This window comes from Callospermophilus lateralis, chromosome 6 (genome assembly GCF_048772815.1).
Source record: "Callospermophilus lateralis isolate mCalLat2 chromosome 6, mCalLat2.hap1, whole genome shotgun sequence".
NCBI classification, from domain to species: Eukaryota; Metazoa; Chordata; class Mammalia; order Rodentia; family Sciuridae; genus Callospermophilus; species Callospermophilus lateralis.
Window position 1 is genome coordinate 113,810,444 of NC_135310.1, and position 19,643 is coordinate 113,830,086.

Sequence of the window (19,643 nt, forward strand, 5' to 3'; positions counted from 1 at the left end):
GGCGCCCCTGAGACCACGCCCACTTCCTTGATTTGACTACTTCTCGAGTTGAAGAACTACGCAGGCGCCTTGGGGTCGCACCGAATCCTTCAACTCAACGCCGCCCTGAGCGTAGTACCACGCAGGCGCTAAGTCGTCTCTTTGCCAGCTACCCATCCCCTTCTAAAAGGCCACTGGGACACACCCCTGGGTCTAATGCGCAAGCGTCGCTATTCCCAACTCGCGGTCGGGTTTCGTTACGCATGCCCGGGCGGCGGCGGGAGAACACGGCCTTCCCGCCGGAAGTGCCGCGGCCATCACCACCGAGAGTTAGCTCGCCTAGGTAGCTAGAGGGGCTTGTTTCCGCCCCGCTACAGGGCGGGTGCGGCCATCTTGGGAGCGTGCAATCAAGGGCTGTGGCGGGATTGGCTCCGCTTCGGGGCTCGTCCTTTGCTCCCCACCTAACAGGGTCGGATTCCGAGCCCTTCCCCGCTGGGCGGGGGCGTCCTAACGGCCGACTCCTTTCCAGGTGATGAGTGACCCCTGTACTCACTCTCCCACGGGATGCCAGGACTGACCCCTCCTAGGGTGGGAGAGAGAATGGGAATCTTTAGACTCTTTCCTCCCCCAGTTCCTCAAGCTAGGGAGCGAATCTTCACATGAGGCCGCCTTTCCTCGCCCCTCCCTGCGGCTCGTCCCTGCCCCGAACACTAGTTGCGGCTTAACGGGACTGTGGCTGGATCCCTCCGTTGCATTTATAAGCCAAATCCACTGGAGAAATGCTTTTGCGTCCTGCCGAGAAAAGGAGACAATCCTAAATCGTCCTGCTCGGGAGCGGGCTTGGAGAAACGAGGAGGCGTGTCTGGGACCGCCTGGGCTTCCTCTCCTGGAAAGCGCGAAAAGAGAGCTAGCTGGTCACTGCAGCCTGCGAACCCAGGCGTCTTTCCTTTTCCTTGACCCAGAACAGTATTGTGCTGCTGAACGAAGTCATATTCAGCAATAAACATTGGGGAAGAAAACCAATAAGTGGGTGGTCAAGGCCGTTTGAATATAATATCTTCAGGCTACTTAAGCATTTTCACTTGCTTTTCCCTCTCATAGCAGAAGAAACACTTAAATTCTGGAAATAGCGACTGTCATGGCCAGCAGTCTTAATGAAGATCCAGAAGGAAGCAGAGTGCGTAACAACTATTAGCTTATCGGTGAACTGAAATTCAGAATAATTGAGGTCAAAAGCATAAACACCTTTTAATTAAACCAATAATTGGATCGTCTGTTTTGTTTCTCTCTAGTTGATTTACTCAAGAAAGGCTAATACAGTCCTAGTCAGGGACCAACCATCACTTTTCTTTTACATATGCCTTAATTTTTGTGGTAAACTTGTTAAATTCTGTGGTTTTGGTTTTCGTTCATATTGCAGGAGGGGTGGGAAGAGGTAGTGGGGGACACAAACTAAAGGATATGAAAAAATAGTTTAGTATTTTTCTGTATCTAATAAAGCATTCTTTCTCTTTGCACATTTTAGATTACATATGTGAAAGGAGACCTTTTTGCATGTCCCAAAACAGACTCTCTAGCCCACTGTATCAGTGAGGATTGTCGCATGGGTGCTGGGATAGCTGTCCTCTTCAAGAAGAAATTTGGAGGGGTGCAAGAACTGTTAAATCAACGTGAGTTTTGCAAACAATATACCTGTTTTTCCCTAGTTAAAAAGCATTTTCTGTTATACTTTATTAAGACATGCATGCAAACAGGATTTCTAATAATTGCTTTTAATTCTTCAGCTTTAGTTTTTCTTTACAAAAATGGCTTCTGGTTTGGACCCTTACCATATCAAATCAGAATACTTGTAATAGTTTCTAATCTGTATCATAAAACTTCGATGATAATATTACTCCACTTTTCAGAAACCTTTTAATACGAAGTACTGAGCAAAGTCCACGGGTGTTAGCTTGGCATTCAAAATCTTCTGTTTGCTAATATTCTACCTAATCTTCACGAAGGAGTTTAGAAACCACCTCCTTCACAGACTCCTTCCGTCGCTTTTTACTAATGACTTTAAATCAGAGGTATACATTAGAATCACATGTGGAGCTTCTGAAACAATTTCTCAGACCAAATTCCAGGCTTACTGAGTGTCTACCAGTCATTCTGATTCCGACTTCAAACAAAAACAGTTTCTTACAGCTTTGTATTGTAGCTATTTATAAAGAGAACACCTTCTGAATACTTACTTTTTGATTTGTTTCTTATAATGCTGAACACAGGTATAAAAGTCATTAGCAAAAAAAAAAAAAAAAGGTCATTAGCAAATGAACATTTTCAGTAATTTAAGAAATAGTACATTCTAAAACAATTATAAGGCAATAGACTTCAAAGTTTTTTAATATGGTCAGGTAAGAATATATTTGAAATTAGGGGCAAGACAAAAAATGGGTTTTGAAGAAACATGATTATAAGTAAGCTATCAGTAACAGTATTTGGGAAGGCTGATAAAAGCAAACAGTTCATGGGAGACGGTGGTTTATTCACAGTTAAATTATTTCTAGTTTTTAGATAAACTCTAGATTTATAAAGATTAAAACAATCTTAAGAGTGAAAATTGGTGTTTTGGCTTTCCTTTCTATTAAAGAACTGTTTTTTTCTTAGAAAAGAAATCTGGAGAAGTGGCTGTCCTCAAGAGAGATGGGCGATATATATATTATTTGGTAAGATGGGGCCAAATCTTAATACATTCTAAGGATTGGTGAACAGATGGGCTGCCTTGCATTTGTGTTGATTATGATGCTTCATTCTACACAACAAAGAATATCAAAATGCTTTTGATTTTGTGACAACTCAAATCCAATGGTACTGGCTACTTTGAGCACTCAGTTAGAAAGGAGCATAAGGCTGCATCCCAACTCCATGGTCAAGAGTACTGTGCTATGCCCCAAAATCCTATGTTCTAAGACTAGCAAAAGTTTGTGATGCCTCCTCTACTTTATTTCCTAGTCATAGTGATAGAAGCAACAATGTCTCAAAAAACAGAAACCCCAAAGGGTTTTTTTTCCTTATTTTTCTATATCAGATGCAGTGCCAAGTATTACCCAGCTCCTCTTTTGCCTGCTGGTAGAGTAAGGAACTCCCCACTTGTCCAATGCCTTTGCCCCCAGAGGGAGCGTGGCTTCCTTAGTGATGATGGTGAGTGGCTTAGAGTCAACCCACCACATGCCTGATCTGGACAGCATCTGAGTGAGGAGATATCCTAGTTGATGAATTCTGATCTTATAGCTGATGTGATTTTCATTGTTTTTACTTTGGAAACTACCACTTCCTCTCTATGCTTTGGTGGAGAAACAAAAGCAAGCAAGTACAGTTACTAAATAAACAGGGACTTTTAATAGGGAATTTTCAGGTGGTATGGCTTCTTGTTACAGGTATGCAGCTTATCTTTTGGAAGTGGCACAAAGATTTTCATTTACTTTGCTTAGAAACAATTGACAATAGACACAGTTTACCAATTTCAATGTGTTTCCTTGGGAAAAGAAAGATTTCAAAGGTGGAGTCTGAGTTTCTCAATCTCAGTTTTAGTGAGTTTTTCTGGGGACCTCCTATAAAGTGTGGAAGGAGTAGTATGACATTTGCTATTTCTTTTCTAGATTAATTATTCTATAAACTGCATTTATTTTATTAGGATGTAAAGGAATCAAATGGCTTTTTCATTTTGAGCTAATGAGAATGTGAATCTTTGTGTTCAGATTACAAAGAAAAGGGCTTCACACAAGCCAACTTATGAAAACTTACAGAAGAGCTTAGAGGCCATGAAGTCTCATTGTTTGAAGAATGGAGTCACGGATCTCTCCATGCCCAGGCAAGGAAATCCAGGGCCCTGAATGAAGATTTAATTGGTGGGGTTGACTGTTTTAGTCAAAGATGAACAACTTCAAAGTTCAACTGAAAATACAGATTTAAAGAGACAAATTTCCAAACTTTGTATGATCACCAGTGAGCCAGTTGTCTGATTTAGGCCAAGGGATAGCCATTTTCTAGCTTGAGTTGAATGAATCGGTATAAACCCACATCAAAACACACGTCTGCCTCAGCCTACTTTTAGGGGAGAAACCAATTCCATTCAGTCACATTTATTGAATTCTTGGCATACTTCTCTTGAAGCCTGTTCGCCAAGTAAACTAAAGAATCAACTTCACAGCAAGAATCATTTCCAAACTCTGACCATAGCAATTGTGATTTCCTTCTTGGGCCGCTTGTGGTCTCCCAAACCAATTAATCCTGTGTCAAGAAAATTGTAGATTATCGTTGCCTTTTATACTGCATGCTTATTTGTGGTCAGCATGAGTGGTAGCCAGAGGATTTGTCCCTGATGTAACTTCTTAGATATTGGGGACTTATGGGAAGGACAGTGGGTATTCAACATGTCCTTTATTTCCTTTTCAGGAAGTAGTCCTTACCTCTTTTTTCCCCACTACCCTAGTAGTTTTACATCAGTGCTGACCATGCATGCAGGTTTATTGCAAGCCTTAAGTTACTTTGCATGTGCTACAGTGTCCCTTATCTTATACTGGTCTTTAATATACTCATGGCTTATGAATCTGAAACTATTTTTTATCATAATTCTTCAGGGACTTAATTATCACATGATGATGTGAAATTAGCAATTTTAACCCCGTCTTGTCCTGAGGGATGTTGAAGATCAATAAAGTAACATCTTGGATGAAAGGTGCTAGGTGATGTAAGTTTCTCACCAGGGTATTGCAAAGACCTTAGTCCTGGATTGCAAACATTTTGGCATTTTCCAACATTCCATCTTGACCTCCTTTTTTTTGCAGAGGTCCTATGCCTTGTCCCCTTTCTCCTTTTCATTTTCCTTAACATTCCATTATTTTGAATGTATTTGGAAAATACTAGCTGGGTGTGGTGGCGCATGCCTATAATCTCAGCAACTCAGGAGGCTGAGGCAGGAGGATTGCAAGTTTGAGACTTGCAACTTAATGAAACCCTGTCTCAAAATAAAAAATGAAAAGTGCTGGGGATGTGTTTCGGTGGTTAAGTGCCCTACGTGCAATCCCCAGTATTTGAAAAAAAGAAAAATGCCAACCTTTTCATATTCATCTGTAGCCAGTTTTAATCAGTAGGGAGGAAATGGGATAGTGAATCTCCTGTATCATGGCAGAGTTACACATTTTTAATCTAGCATGAAATAATTGGGAAGTGGTATCTTATTGGGCAAAGAGAAGTGACAGCTATTGGATGTTTGAGCTGTGTAGGAATGGTCTTGGGTGACTTCACAGCAAGAATTATTTCCAAACTCTGACCATGGCTGCCTATAGGTGTAAGGCCAAATAACTGCTTTGGGGGGATATAGCCCAAAGGAAAAGGGAAAGAGCAGTCTCCTAGATACCTTCATCACAGCCAATGGAAGTGTTTTATCTTTTTTAGGATTGGATGTGGTCTTGATCGTCTGCAATGGGAAAATGTATCTGCAATGATTGAGGAGGTATTTGAGGCAACGGACATCAAAATTACTGTGTATACGCTCTGAGAGACAAACACTTTCTACGTGTTCGTGTTCTCCTGTGTCATTCCTACTTGGCCATAGGACTGAACAAACTGACCTTAAATTGGGCAGCGAAAAATTTTCACTTTATATTCTGTGTCATAGGCCAATCTTGGGTTGTTGTATTCCAGTATTTGGATTGGGACTCTGGATCTTGGGTTGTTGTATTCCAGTATTTGGATTGGGACTCTGGAGGAGGGATAGCTTGGGATATGTTTCTCTCCTTTTTGCGGGAGGTCAGAAGTCTGTAGCCTGATACTGGGCCCAGAACCCAGAAAGTTGGGCCTGTGACCTCTGTTTGTTCCAGTATGCTACCTGGTTTGTTTGGCTGGCCACTAGGTGGCAACATTGATTGTTTAAGAGAAATTTCAGGAAGATTGAACATTTGAGTTACTTGTGCATCTTTTTTCATTTGTGCACTTAACTTGGCATTATTCTTGATGAAATTCATCCTAGGAGAGAATCATGTTTTGTTTGTTAATACAAAATTGAATTCTGCATTGTTAACAAGGAATTTGTGACCAAACGGAAAAATAAATCTCTTTTCCTTGGGGTTCAATGAGGTTCTGTGCTCATATCTGTTCTGGACTTGAGTAGCAGAGGATAAGCTGATAACTTAACTTCAGAGTTGGAGGGACCACTGGGAAGAGTATCAAGGTAAGAAACATGAGTGGACAAAAACTATGGATCAGTGCAGTTGGAAGGCAGATTTTGAATCTTATGGTGAACTCATCCTCTGCATAGATTCTGTGATGGAATATATCCGAATTTAATCATGACACACAGGAAACAGCATGTGTTGAATGCCTGGTAGAGTGCTTCACACAGAATAGTGACGCAGTAACTCAGTGATATAAACCAAGTCCTTATGAAATCTTCTGAAAATTATAAAGGCACTTTCTCACAAAGTTTTAATTTGTTGGCAAGGTGGGGTGACAAGTTTGTTTTTAACCTCCCTAGAAAATTCTAATGTGCAGCTAAGTGGGATCCCAAGAATACCACTGTAAATATTCTTTTTTTTTTTTTTTTCCTGAAGTTCAGATGTCAAGTCTGAACTTTCATAGTGGAAGAATAAAGTTCATGGATTTAAACAATGGCTTGGTATTGGAGCTATTGGGAAAGCTAGGAGGCATATTTTTTCCCCCTTCTTAGCTATGGTTCTCAGAGTTAAAACAGCCAGACATGCTACTGATTTTTCTCCCAAAGAGGAATGCTGGGTTTATCAGGACTTGCTGCTTTGCTTAGTGTCAAAGAACAACTGGAATTTAGAAGGGGCTTACTGAAACACCAGAAAAGCACTGGTTAAATATAATCTTCGTACTTTAGACTTATGTTCTTATCACATTTCAGCCTGATAGGCAACAGTTGCTAAAAAATATTTCCCTTTCGTATCTCTGTTTGGAGCAGACAGTTCTGCATGTTGTTGGTGAGCAGGGCAAGTTCATCAGCAAAGAGACCAAGGCTTTTCTTATTTTCTATCTACAGAAAATAAAATTGAAGGGAGAAAAGTGGGGAGAGGATATCTAAATACACAAAATTGAAAATGAAAGTGGGGTGATAAGTAGAAACTTGAAGAATTAAAGTATTTTGTTTAACTCTAGGCAAAATAAATCTTCGTGTCTCCCCAACTCCACTATGATGCTGCGGATTGACCCCAGGGACTTGTGCATGTTAGGCTACCACTGACTACACCTCCACTCCTAGGCAAATAAATCTTAACACTCGGTCAAAACATTGGTTTTCTAGGCTTCCTTTACTTTTTTTTTTTTTTTTTTTTTTTTTTTTTTTAGAGAGAGAGAGAGAGAGAGAGAATTAATATTTCATCTTTTAGTCATCGGCGGACACAACATCCCCGCCTGCACGCGGTGCCGAGGATCGAACCCGGGCCGCACGCACGCCAGGCGAGCGCGCCACCACCCGAGCCACATCCCCAGCCCCTAGGCTTCCTTTACTTTTAAAAAGATTACAGCTAATTTTTTTCTTGGACTATGAGACATGATTCTTTTAACAAAACCTAGTCTCATCCAGGATTGTCTGTAAGTGGAATTCTGGGACTCAGCAGGGATGTAATAAGTTGCAGATAGTCTTGGGGTCAAATTCCGATGACTTATCACACTTGAAGCCTGGGGAAAGGAGGCATGGCCTGATAATCAAAATGAACACATTATTCTTGGAAACCCAGTTGGAGTTTGGCAAACACCCTGAAGTTCACATGTGAAATTTTGTTTCCATATAGGACTCAAACCTTTTAGGAAGTAAGACTTTTGACATTCTTCTTCCAACACTATCAAGTATCATGTATTGAAATCTCTTACATGATGTGTGTCTACACGTTGAAGTGCCTTTCATCCTCCTCTTAATCAAGAAGCTAACTGCTTATTCACTGGCAATTGGGATGTTGGTATCTTATAACATTCCTCTGCTTTTTGTTCCACGTTCTGCTATGCTTTTGTCAGAGAAGGGGGAAAGCCCTCATTTAAGTCACCTCAGGAGAAATTAGTTTAAGAGAGGCAAGACTGTGGTGGGCAGTGTGCATGGGAAAGATAGTTCCTGTTGTCTGGGAGGTCCTGGTTTAATCTTCCCTCTCATAATGTCATGGTCTAAGACGTCCTTACACCTGATTCACTTACTGTCCATGGTAACTTCCTGATGCACAACTTCCTTAAAATATCAGGCCACAGAAAAACCACACTATTTCTTTTATTAATGTTGCTGTTTTTCTTTCTTAAAATAAAACAACCCAATTTAACATAAAATGCATTTCTGGATGTATTTCAAATATCTATACGGTGGGTCTGAAGCCCTATGCCTTAAGCAGCTCCACAGATGCCTGGTGCCCATATGTGGTTGCTTTTCTCTCCTTGTTGTTCACTTTCCTGTTTCCCCAAAGCAGCAAAGAGAGACAGGCACAACCTGAATGGATTATAGCAGTGAGAAGTGTATTGAGTCCTCTGAGGGCCTTGTCCAGTGTGATTAGTTGATGTCAGATGTTGTCCAGCTCCAGATGGTCATATTAGGAAGACAGGCAGGTCCAAGATGGCATATATGTCACTACTGTCTCTTGATGGCAGCATGCAGACCTTCATGAAAAAAACAGATTGTTACTGAGAGCCCTGTAGGTACCAACAAATCCCTGAATCCAGAATTTCTTCTCCATAGTTTTCTATGGTTCCTGGCTGAGCCAGGATTGGGTTTGTTTCTTTCATTCATGTTTTGGTGTGATTTATGCAGGTTAAAGGCCCAGAGAAATCTTTAACTCTTCTCTTGGTTAAATATATGGTTAAACGTTTTTTCCCAAAAGGTGAAATAAGAGATAAGAGGCAAATTTTATTTAACAAATGCTCATTTCTTGGGATGATTTTAAGAGGCAAATCTTATTTAACAGATGTTCATTTCTTGGGATGATTTTAATTAAGCTGGGTTGTTCTTTTGAGCTTTTAGACTACAACTCTATTTCATGCCTTTTTAAAAACTTGGTGCATTTCCTTCAGGATTGTGAGCATTTAAATAGAGGACAGGGAAGCATGTAGTAGACTTAGAGGGCATAGTTTTATATGTACGCTGAAGAAGGAGGCTTATAATGTGGGCAATGTCCCAGTAATACTCTATTTTTAAATAATCTGACTTAGAAATGGACTTTTTCTTCAAACTGGTTTATTTTTTGACTTAAATCAGTATGAGCTGCAACTCTCAATTATCCAAAATCATACTACCCCTGAAAATGCTTAATTTTAATGGAAAAAAAAAATCCCTGAAAAATCAAAACAAAATCCCTGAGGATTGTTAGGTAGCTAGAAGTGGCCCATGAAAAATATTTAAGAAAGGATAGTAGGATTAAAATTAAAATATTCTTCATTTCTCTATAGAGTCTATGTTGGGTTTATGATTACAGTGATACCAATTATACTAAAAAAATGTTTCAGGAATTTTGAAAGTTAAACTTTGTATTTTCAGAGGTCACTCTTAGCAGTCTGTCTCTTGATGCTCACCACTACCTAGAGTGTCATATTTTCTGTGAGCCAATTACCTCATGCTTTTCCCCAACTGAATTCAAAGATTGAGTCCTTCTTTTTTAAGAAATGACTGAGAATCATGTCTTCAGGAATTGCAAATGCTCAGCCTGAGAATGAGCAAGTGCCCTATGTGTGTGCCTAATAGAAAACACCTGCCAACAGCAAGCTCCAGAACATTGATATTTCCTAAATGTGTCTATAAAGCAGCATCTCCTCTTAGGGGTATTAGGAGTGAGAATCACCCCCCAAAAAAAAAGAATTAATAGAAACATGTTGCTTTCATGTTTTATTAATACAGGAGTTGTTTGAGAATTAAAGTTGAGTATGAGGGTGGTTAAATACCCATCTCTATCATCAGAGGTTTTGATCAGTAACTGTGGCCTTGTAACGGGGCTCAGTTCAGTCATAGCATTTCTGTGGGAGCAAACTAGATCAGACAAAATCTAAAAGAAGATAGTAAAGGATCCTTTACCCTCTTTCCTGAGGATAATTGGCCTGTTTCTGTAAGAGTCTAATTTACCCTCAGCAAGAGGCCAAATTGGCCTTAATTGTGTCCTAATTATTTGCTTAAATAGCTAATCTTTACTTCCAGTTCTCCTATCACCTCTTGATATCTGTAGGAGGCTACTTCTGAGCTGCCACCTAATTTATAAACATCTTTTTAACCCTTTAAACATTCCTGTATAAACCAGTTTGTGGCTATTATCCTGATTCTTGCATTCAACATTTTCCAATGCTGAGGTCTTCTCAATAAGGAAAATGTTCTTGCATTAGGCATTCATGCAGCAATTATTGATCTCCCTCAAAGCATAACCATTTGCTTGAAAACATAAAAGCAAGTCTGGCCAAAATCAAAAGTTGACTACAAATCCACTTGGGAATTTCAGAATTACCAAAAATGAAAGAATTGCCCCTAAAGAACGAAAAACCTCCATTAAAGAAAAGCAGATGTGTAGACTGCAGGCAGCTTGGGAGTAGAGTATACCTGGACCCATGCACAAGGGGGGCATGCTTGAGGGACTTAAATATCTTCTCTGCTGTTGTTCGGTAAGTGGCCCTTGTGCCATCTAAATCTTACTGAAGTTTCATCTGTCTCAAAGCTTTAGGATCCCTTTCAACCTTGGTTTTCCAAGTTATAGGAAGTTAGTTTGAAATAAAAGGATAGAAAAGAGAAAGGATTTTGGCACAAAGATTCAGAGGTAAGAGAAATGAAACAAAATGTTCTAAAATGTTTTAAAACCAACCAAAAGCAGAGAAGCGTAATCCTTCCAATGCAGATTAAACATTGTGCCATTCATTCTACCTGACCTCAGGTCTTATTCAAGTGAACGGTTGGTGGAAAAATGGTGCCCTGGAACCAGGAGAACTCACATGAGGCCGAGCCCAGCTGCCTACTTCAGGATGTCTGCCAACTTCTCCTCATAGTATAGGAAGTTCTCCTGAATGTCCTCCCAGGGCTCGAAGGCCTTGGATTGACCCTCTTCTTGCTCCACAAAATTCTGCCAGATGTACTCGAAATCCTGGGGCTTCATGATACGCAGTTTGCAGCCAGCCTCCTTCAGTTTCTTCAGAGCAGTCTGGATCTCTGGTTCTTCCCACATGAAGAGTCGCCCCACCAGAATGAGCAGGCGCAGGTTCTTGGTCTTCCCAAGGGTTTTGATAATGCGGTCAGCGCAAGCTACACAGGGACTAGAAGACACATACCAGGTGACATTGTACCGCAAGGCCGGGTCAAAGGTGGGCAGGATGGTGTTGAAAAAGGCTTCCTCTGCGTGGGCAGCTGCATGCTCATCCTCTAGGTATCCCCGAGATGCCTGGACTTGGCCTCCCTTGCCCTGCGCTTCAACCACATAGCAGAGGAAGGTCTTGTTCCGCCCAGAACTGTACTCCACATTCCGGAACTGAAACTTAAAGAAGTTGACAGGCAGCCGCTCTCTGTAGGTAAAGGAGACAAAGGGACAGGGAAGGAGAGAGAGAATGATGAGTTCTTGTGTCTAGAACCAGCCTAGAGTAGGTAGATCTCCAAGCCATCCACTGTTACTAAAAATAGGTTGCCTATACTAATGACAGTCAGAAAAAGGCATGAAAGAACCCACAAGTGATTACCTGTGGGGAGGGAGAGAATTTGGATTGGGTTTGTGTTCTGGTCACCTCACTAGGAAGGATCCTCAACACTTTCTACCATCTAAACAGCACATACTAAATCAGTGAACCCTTAACCTGGCTATACCTTCAAGTCACAAGGAGGACTAAGCCTGGGTCCCACACCAAATCAATTAAATCAGAATGTCTAGAAAGAAGTCCCAGGCATCAGTATTTTTTTAAAACTCTCTAGAGAATTCTAATGTGTGTCTAGGATTGACAAGCAGTGTTCAAATAGCAATTTTACCAAGTAGCAAGTGTGTTAAATTTCTCATGACAGAGCAAGACAAAGATTTTGCAAAGCATTTCATGCTTTCATTTCTCCTTGTAGCTCATGTAAATTGCATTTTGAGCACGGAATGGCCTAGGTCTTGTAGTATGCTTGTAGACTGTTTCTCAAGTCTGTCTTTTCCTTCAAGTGAAAGGATTGTCACATGGTCTGTGTGAGAATTGTTCCCTGTGAGACAAGACTGCCCAAGGATACCTTGGGATAAGCAAGCTTGTGTGTAGTATTGAGTCATTTCATAGTCATGAAAGATGTAGCCACTGCCATCCAGATGCTTATAGTCCAGCACCTGGATTCTAGCTGGCCCAAGAAGGCAAAAATAAAAGAGCTGAGAGCATTAGAAAACTGCTAAAAGTGGAGAGGTAGACTAGAGAACCTATGGTATTAAAACTTTCACCTTGATTCAATCAGGAGGCAGCAGAGAACTGTTACCATTTTTTTTAGTAGAAAAGCATTTTAAAGTGACATCCACAGCAGGTTACTATGGCCAATGGAGTGTAGCTGGGGTGAAAAAGTGACTAATCTTCTTAGGACACCAAACTTAGTGACAAGGAGTTCAGGTGTCCAGTGGCTTCAAAGAGGAGAAGGATGATTAGAAAATTAGGAAAAGGCCAGGTTGTTAATAGTAAGAAGGAGACAAAAAAGGAGAAGAGCTACAGAGGGCGTCAGAGTTGATATTTCTGTATATGTGTGTGTTTTTCTAAAATAGGAAAAATCTGTGCAGGTGTGAAGGTCGAGGAGAATGAGGAGGTTTTAATAGGAGGGATTGATTTTCAGAAGTAAAGGAGGGGTGAGTACCAACTAGAGACGCCAAATGTATTTCTTTTTAATGTATAATCTCAGAGCTGGGGATGTAGCTCAGGGCAGAGCTCTTGCCTACCATGCACAAGGCCCTAGGTTCCCTCCATGCTCAGCATAGCCAAACAAGTAATCTCTATACCTTTCCGAGAAGATAACTGTGGCATCACTAACTCACATGCCCTGTCTCCACCCTTTCTTATTCCCCAGAAAGGTCACCAGACTCCCTGGGCTACAGGGGAATCCCTGGTATCCCAGAGCCTTGGCTGCTTAAGGGTAACAGCAGATGCCAAGAGCTGACCTGAGTTGTTTCCTTGCAGGATTCCCTGCCCCCACTCCATCACCAATTTTTTTCTACACAAGTTTCCATGTCTCTTGCTGTCAGGTTAAGTTTCCACTGTGGAGATGAATGTGTTTGAGGACCCAGCCCCAGAATCCCTTCAAGTACTATACTTAGCTCTCTAAGCCCCTGTGTCCCTAGTTGCAGGTGTTTATTATTTACTTAACATTTTAGCAGAATAGATCACCTGATGTTTCCTCTCTCCTTTTTCAGTCCCTGCTGAAAATTCACTTACCCCGAGCTCTTCCTAGTTACTCCACCTGCCTGCTCCTGAATTCTACAAGTTGCTCAGGGGTCCCATCACTCTCTGGAGTAGATTTTGCTCCTGAGAAGTACAGAACTCATCTTTTTAGCCCAAACCCTTGTTTTATTCCTCAAGGTCTTTTGCCAGGCCACCCTCCCTTCTCCAGGTCAATGCAGAGCCACTTGTATGAGAGATTCTCCAGTGGAATCCTTGGAAATATTATCATTACTTGGGGACTTCAGCAGTAGCTACCTGTGTGGTCCCTCAGGTTTCTTCTGGAATCTCCCAAAGCATTGTTCCACCTTTGCTAAGTGTAGTTCAGCCACAAGTATGAATTTGGCTGCATACAACTGCAAATTTGGCTGGGTAGTTGTGAGAAGCCTGCTTCTCTCTACCCCACTGAAGTTCTGACATTTTCCCTACCTCTTCCCTGGGCAAGAGGAGAAGAATCAGAAACCTGAAACCCAAGCAGGGAGAAGAAAGGTCATCTCTCTATAAATATCATTTTCTGACCCCTCTGGCCAGCAGCCCCAGAGCTGGTTGTGTCCCTCAGCGGGGTCCTCTGGAAGAGGTGCTGGAGGAGAAGAGCTTTCAATGGGCAAAGGAAAGGCAGGGAAGATTTGGCTTTTAGTCTTTCCTTTGGGCTTGCCCAGAGACTGAGCTTGCTTGGCATCTTGATGGGCTTCTTGGTCTTCCAGAAGGAGCATGAGGGTCAAGTGAGGTACTCTGGGTTTCCCATAGACTAAAACAGCCAGGTCCTGGAGGGAATCCAGGAGAACAGAGGTAGGGGAGGTCTGACATTTCTGCAGCAAGCTGGACAGCATGGCCACCTCAGGTGATTTTGTGGAATCACAAGATAGGTCAACACTATTTTGCTCACTGGTGGAAGAAAGGACATAGAGACACCTACCTTCTTAATCACAAACGGTGTTTTCTAAAAACATGATATGCCTAGGCATTATATCTACTTACACCTTTTTTTTTTTTAACCCCAGCAGATAATTTCACTATTAAAGGAGTGTGTGTGTGCAGGGGGTGCATTCTATCTGTGTGTGTGTGTGTGCATGTACATGTGTGTTGGAGTGGTGTGACCGAGAGATGATGGTAATAGATCTCCCTCCCTCTGCATTCAGTCCCTTCTTCAGGAATAGAAACCACCATTATATGATTCCTGTTTCTTTCCTGCAGATTCAGGCAGCACTTAATTTAGGCATTGTTTTCTCATGTTTTCTGCATACAAGGCCATGGGCATCATAATTATCTAAGAGGGAAACCCAGAATCCTAATATCTAGCAAGAATTGGAAAGATGGTCTGCTTGAATGAGGGAGAAGAGCTGAGTACGTCTTTTTCTCAGGTTTGCATTTCCAAAGTAGAAACCTGTACTATGAAAAGAGGCAACCTGGAGGGCAGTAGAAGATGGTCTGAAATGAAACGTCTGCTTCCAGATAACTCTCGGAGTGGAAAACCTACTCACAAGGGATTGAACATTGACTCATTTCAGCTTTCCCTCACTAGACCTGCCAGTGACCTGTGTGGAAGATGTAGCCTTGCTCTTTTCTTCGGTTGCCTTCTTTTTCAGACTACTTTCAAAGTGGATGCCAAGGAGTAAGCCTAGTCAGGGAGAGGAGTGTGGCGCAGAGGCAGAGGGTTACAGAGCTGAGGAGGGAGCTGTAGATTCGCAGGACTGGATGAGGATCTGCCCCAGGCAAGCTCTTCTCCCCAGGAGGTACCATTTTTGCACATAGCTTTGACCTCCTACCAACCCTCCACGCAGGCCAGGGTGGCAGTCGGTGGGCTGTCTTCTTCCCATCATGCTCCAGAGGCATCCTTCTCTAGACGCTGCCTCTTCTCTCTGTCCCTCATTTGGCCACAGGAAATTCCTGGTAGCTCAAGAAGTGGTTGAAAGAAGACCCACTCCATCTGCCACTTATCTCTGTTGTGTGATAATCCCACTGATAGATTTTTCTTTTTGCAAAAACATACACAATACAACTAGCAGGGTGCTGCCAGTCACTCCTTGCTGGGATGGGGAGATGGGGAGACAACCTACCATGGTGCCTCAGAGCACCCCTAAGCTTCCTGCAGGCAGAGCTAGGCATGCACTAGGAGAATTCTCATCTAAACCCAGCACCATCAGGTCCCCAGACATCCTGAGCTTCTCTATGCCAGAAGATCTTTCTCCAGTTCATTCCCCATCACAGATCTAGCAGAGAGACTAATACATAATAAATATTCATTCATTAGTTCATTCATTTATTCAGGAAATATTTGTTGAGTACCTATTAGGAGACAGGTGCTAAGGATAAAGCAGAAAAAGACAAAGTCCCTGCCCCCCTGTGGGGTAAATATTACTATTGGGGGAAAATGGGCAGTAAATAGCAATTCCTACTCAGTAAATATTTGTGAATGTAAAACTAATCCTCTTTATGGCTTTGGTTGCGGTGGGATGCTTTGGAATCAGACAGTTCTGGGGTTTTTGCCCTTCTACTAGCTGGGCAAATTACCTAGCCCTCTAAGGTTTAGCTTCCTTATCTGAAAGACTGAGTTATTCAGCCTTTTAGATTGTGAATAATGGTAGAATCTCAATAAATTAAAGCTAGTATTGATGGACAGTGCCTTTTCCAGGCTCAAATCATATCTTTTAGAGCTTCATTTTAATTAATTTATTTTTGTGGTACTGTGGCTTGAACCCAGGAGTGCTCCTACCATTGAGGTTTTTTTTTTTTTTTTTTTTTTTTTTTTTTTTAATGAATCACATTCTCACTAAATTGCCAGCTTGAACTTGTGATCTTCCTGCCACAACCAAAGCTCTGGGATTCCAGGTGTGTGCCACCACACCTGTCCTAGAGCTTCATCTCCTGCATTACCAAACCTTTCCTTTTTCTTCACTTCCTCTCACTTCTAGCAATTGGAGTGGTGTACTGCTAAGTATTTAACACCCAACTCTGGAAGAAAGAAAGAAAAAAAAAACCTCGATTTCTAACCTTTTCTGATTTTTGTAATGTAATTACGTCTGCTATGGAGAAGTCACTGAACATAGAATAGGGAAAAGATACACATGATCACCTTTCAAGCCAATAGGAGCTAGTTTCACTGCAGTTTTAGGCCTTTTTCCAGCACTATCCACCTATTGCTTTATTAATGTGCTTAGGTCTGCTTCATCCTGAGCACCTTATTCAATCTGAAGCACTGCAGTCATCTCTTATCCTTACCAGCTACCCCCTTTTTCGGACTATTCTCTGAAAAGCCATCTCTCTTCTGCTGGTTTCCAGCCCAAAAATATAGGGAGCATTTTGGATCCATTCCCTAAGGGAGTCCAAACTAGGAGAGGACTGGCTTTGCTGGTCCCTTGGATTTCTGGGCATGTAGAAGGGAAAACTGTTTCCTCCCCCTGTCCCAGCAACAGTCATAGCTCCACCTCTAGGCTATTTTAAGCATCTGTTTACCCAGAGGGGCCAAGGAAACAGATCTCCACAGCTGTTGCTTGTGGCCAGAAAAGACTCAGGCTCCACCTTCCACCTGAAATGCGCTCAGAGTGTGCAGAAAGGTGCTTGCTTTGCCTGTTTCTCTGAGCCTTGGGTCATGGGAAGCCTCTGACCCTCACTACCTTGCAGATGGACCCATGAGAAAGTCTGTTCTGGAAACATGGGACCCAGGATGATAGGAGACAAGTGGCAAAAATGAAATCAAGTAAAAAGAGACAGGTGGCCAAGAAACTTGACTGGTGGTCAGAAGACCTGCCACTTCCTGGTTCTGTGGCCTTGAACATGTCACAAAGTCTCCCTGAGTCTCAGTTTCCCCTGCTGTAAGGGGCAGTAATCAATCTCCCTCTCCTAGCATCTGCTGAGGATTTGAATGAGCTCATTCACTTGAAAGCATGAGTGATTTTAAAGCCCTGACAAATGTCAGTTACATCAGAGGACTTAACCCTCAGGACCCACTTCCACGGGACACAGAGCATGTTCAACTCGATAGTCTAATTTAGCTCCTGTGCTAGGGAGAGCACAGTGCTGCATGCAGTGGGGTGTGTGTGAGCAAAGACAGTGTGGCTTAGCATGCTGAGGTGTTAGAAAAAGGATCTTCCACAAGAGCCCCTGGAATTGAGGACGCCCCTGGCCTGGTTGCCCTAGGCTTTCCCTGTGTCTATATTAGTCTGTGCCCAGCTGCTCCCCTAATCCTAGGATGAGGGTACGATTAGCTGGTTGAGCATGGGCAAACGGAAGTACAAGGGCTACTCACACCTCAGGAACTAGGCTGCATTTTCCCTTAGGCTCCTTTAGAAATCGGAAAATATCTGAGCTGGAAAGGGTCTAGAAGTCAACTAGCGTAACTTTCTCCAGTTAGAAATGATAAAACCAAGACTGGAAAATCACTTGTCAAGCATCAAATAGCAAGTTCAAATTACCACCCAGGGCTCCTCCCACCCTTGAGGGCATGGTGCCTCCATTCTTTCTGAAACTTCTCTCAGTGGGGTGCCCACTCTGCCTGTGCATGGTGCTGGAGCCCCTGTGAAGGAAATCCTGGACCTGGAGAAAGTGTGGGCCCACATTTTCCTTTCTTAAGGATTCTTAAAAGATTCAGCAGGATCTTTCTCTATAGAAACAGAGGGGAAAGGAGGAAGACACTTGATTTTATTCCTAGAAGTGGCACAATCGACAGGACAGAGGGACCCTGTACATGGCCCCCCTCTGGAGCCTGTAGACATTTTCTCAGCCTCACTTGAGCTGAGCTCATTGGAACAGAACTTCTGGACTTCTGTCCAGAAGTCCGGGGCCTGTGTTACCTGTTCTGTGATTTCTTCCCTAGGAGGAGAGCAGACAGCCTCTGGGGAAACTCAGAAGAGACTTAATAAGGTGAAAACTGTTTCTCACTCAACCTTGGAAAAGGATAAATCTGCCTTAAAATCTTCTACTCCAGAGAGAAACTCTAAGAAAGTGCCAGAGACATAAACATAGAGGAGAGACCTACTCAGAAGCAGAGCAGAGAGATGAGGTGTGTGGTGGTGGTGGTGGGGGCGGGGGAACATGACTTTGGGACCATTTTAAAATGTGCAAATCTTACCAAACTTCTTGGGAATAAACCTCTCTCCAGAAAGGCAGGTGACTCCCAATATCAGGAGGCCATAGTGGCGGTTTCATATTTGGGTGCTTGCCTCCAAAGAGTTCTCCCCTTCTCCTGAGAGAGCCCAAACTGGTGCCCAAGAGGCCAAGACACCCCAAAGACCCCTGCCAGGTACACAGGTGCCTTCTCCCAGAGCTGTGGCTAACCCTGACCTCTGCTCTTACATACTAACTGTCCGTAGCCTGCCCCACGCCTAAAATCTCCTAGGGAGGAGGACCCAGGCCCATGTCCAAGTCTCACCCTGTGACGATCTCAAAGGGCGGCAGCTCAATGAGCTCCTTCAGCTTCTCGGGGTTCTCCAGGTCGTCCAGGTCCTCCCCATTTTGGGAGGCCGGTGCAGCAGCCGCAGCAGCCTCTTCTTTCTGGGCCATAGAGGGGCTGTGGTTCAGGAGTTACTGAGAGAGCAGAGGCTACGGGTCTGGGCCAGGGCCTGGCGGCAGAGTCCCAAGCAGCTGTCAGCAGCTAAGTATGGCTGGGGATGACGGAAAGAGGACCTGGCTGGCCAGGCTTTGTGCTTGTGTCCCTCAGTGACAGGCTTTATAACCAGGGCCTCCTGCCCCTCCCCCAGGCCCTCTCCCTCTATCTTTTTTTAATTGAGTGACAGAAGGTGCCAGGGTGGGGGAATGGAAACTCTGGCCATTACTATCCCCTATCTATCAGTCTGAAAAGACAGGAAGCTGGCAGGTGGGCACGGGAGGCCTGCTTTTCCCTGCCTTCCTCTCCCTCTGCCCTTTGTTTCCAACCTTCCCAGCTCATGGGGGAGATTGTGAAAGGGCCACGGGGCAGACATCTGGAGATTAGGAGGAGAAGCTCAGAGTTTCCAGCAGGCTGTAAAGGGGGTGGTTGCAGAGAGCCCAGCCATTTTCACTGGGGGAGCCTGGCTTCAGGGAGGAAGAGTCCCAAGGAGAGATAGGATAAAACCATGATTTGGGAAGAATGTGTAAATTGTGACTCAAAGGGAGTAGATGCTACTTTGGCTTTTGTGAACCCATGATGCCATGGCCAATGGAACAGGAGTGACAGGAGCTGCGCATTGACCAAGATTTTAAATGGGCCTGGCGGTGAGTTTAGTGGTCTACACAGGAGATTAGACTTAACGTCTCTACTGCTGTGTGAGGCCATGTGAGCTATACCCATGCTGCACATGGGAAGATTCACAGAC

At 43.2% G+C, this 19,643-nt stretch overlaps 2 protein-coding genes across 4 annotated transcripts; one reads left to right on the forward strand and one right to left on the reverse strand.

Annotated features, from left to right (window-relative positions):
- The first annotated feature begins 219 nt into the window (after positions 1-219).
- On the forward strand, positions 220-6,095 carry Oard1 (O-acyl-ADP-ribose deacylase 1). 3 transcript variants are annotated; one of them, XM_076860175.1, is made up of 6 exons: positions 220-322; positions 1,081-1,156; positions 1,505-1,649; positions 2,629-2,687; positions 3,720-3,832; positions 5,419-6,095. In XM_076860175.1, exons 2-6 carry the CDS (start codon positions 1,118-1,120, stop codon positions 5,519-5,521), a joined length of 459 nt encoding a protein of 152 aa, XP_076716290.1. In that variant the 5' UTR covers positions 220-322; positions 1,081-1,117; the 3' UTR covers positions 5,522-6,095. The 3 variants fall into 3 exon arrangements, with proteins under 3 accessions (XP_076716290.1, XP_076716288.1, XP_076716289.1); XM_076860173.1 differs by lacking the exon at positions 220-322 and adding an exon at positions 338-508; XM_076860174.1 differs by lacking the exon at positions 220-322 and adding an exon at positions 338-508 and having other exon boundaries at positions 1,084-1,156.
- Positions 6,096-8,218: 2,123 nt separating this feature from the next.
- Positions 8,219-18,989, reverse strand: Apobec2 (apolipoprotein B mRNA editing enzyme catalytic subunit 2). Its single transcript, XM_076860176.1, has 3 exons — positions 18,722-18,989; positions 10,921-11,484; positions 8,219-8,616 (listed from the first exon to the last, which is right to left on the reverse strand). Exons 1-2 carry the CDS (start codon positions 18,850-18,852, stop codon positions 10,941-10,943), a joined length of 675 nt encoding a protein of 224 aa, XP_076716291.1. The 5' UTR covers positions 18,853-18,989; the 3' UTR covers positions 8,219-8,616; positions 10,921-10,940.
- Between the last annotated feature and the right edge of the window lie 654 nt (positions 18,990-19,643).

What these genes read in the sequence shown, in the direction of transcription:
- Oard1 (XM_076860175.1), top strand. Translation starts at nt 1,118, where the DNA reads ATGGCCAGCAGTCTTAATGAAGATCCAGAAGGAAGCAGA. An exon ending in GCAAGAACTGTTAAATCAAC is followed by an intron (nt 1,650 to 2,628) that starts GTGAGTTTTGCA and finishes TTTTTTTCTTAG; the next exon opens with AAAAGAAATCTGGAGAAGTG. An exon ending in ACGGATCTCTCCATGCCCAG is followed by an intron (nt 3,833 to 5,418) that starts GCAAGGAAATCC and finishes TATCTTTTTTAG; the next exon opens with GATTGGATGTGGTCTTGATC.
- Apobec2 (XM_076860176.1), bottom strand. Translation starts at nt 18,852, where the DNA reads ATGGCCCAGAAAGAAGAGGCTGCTGCGGCTGCTGCACCGGCCTCCCAA. An exon ending in CCCTTTGAGATCGTCACAGG is followed by an intron (nt 11,485 to 18,721) that starts GTGAGACTTGGA and finishes CTTTACCTACAG; the next exon opens with AGAGCGGCTGCCTGTCAACT.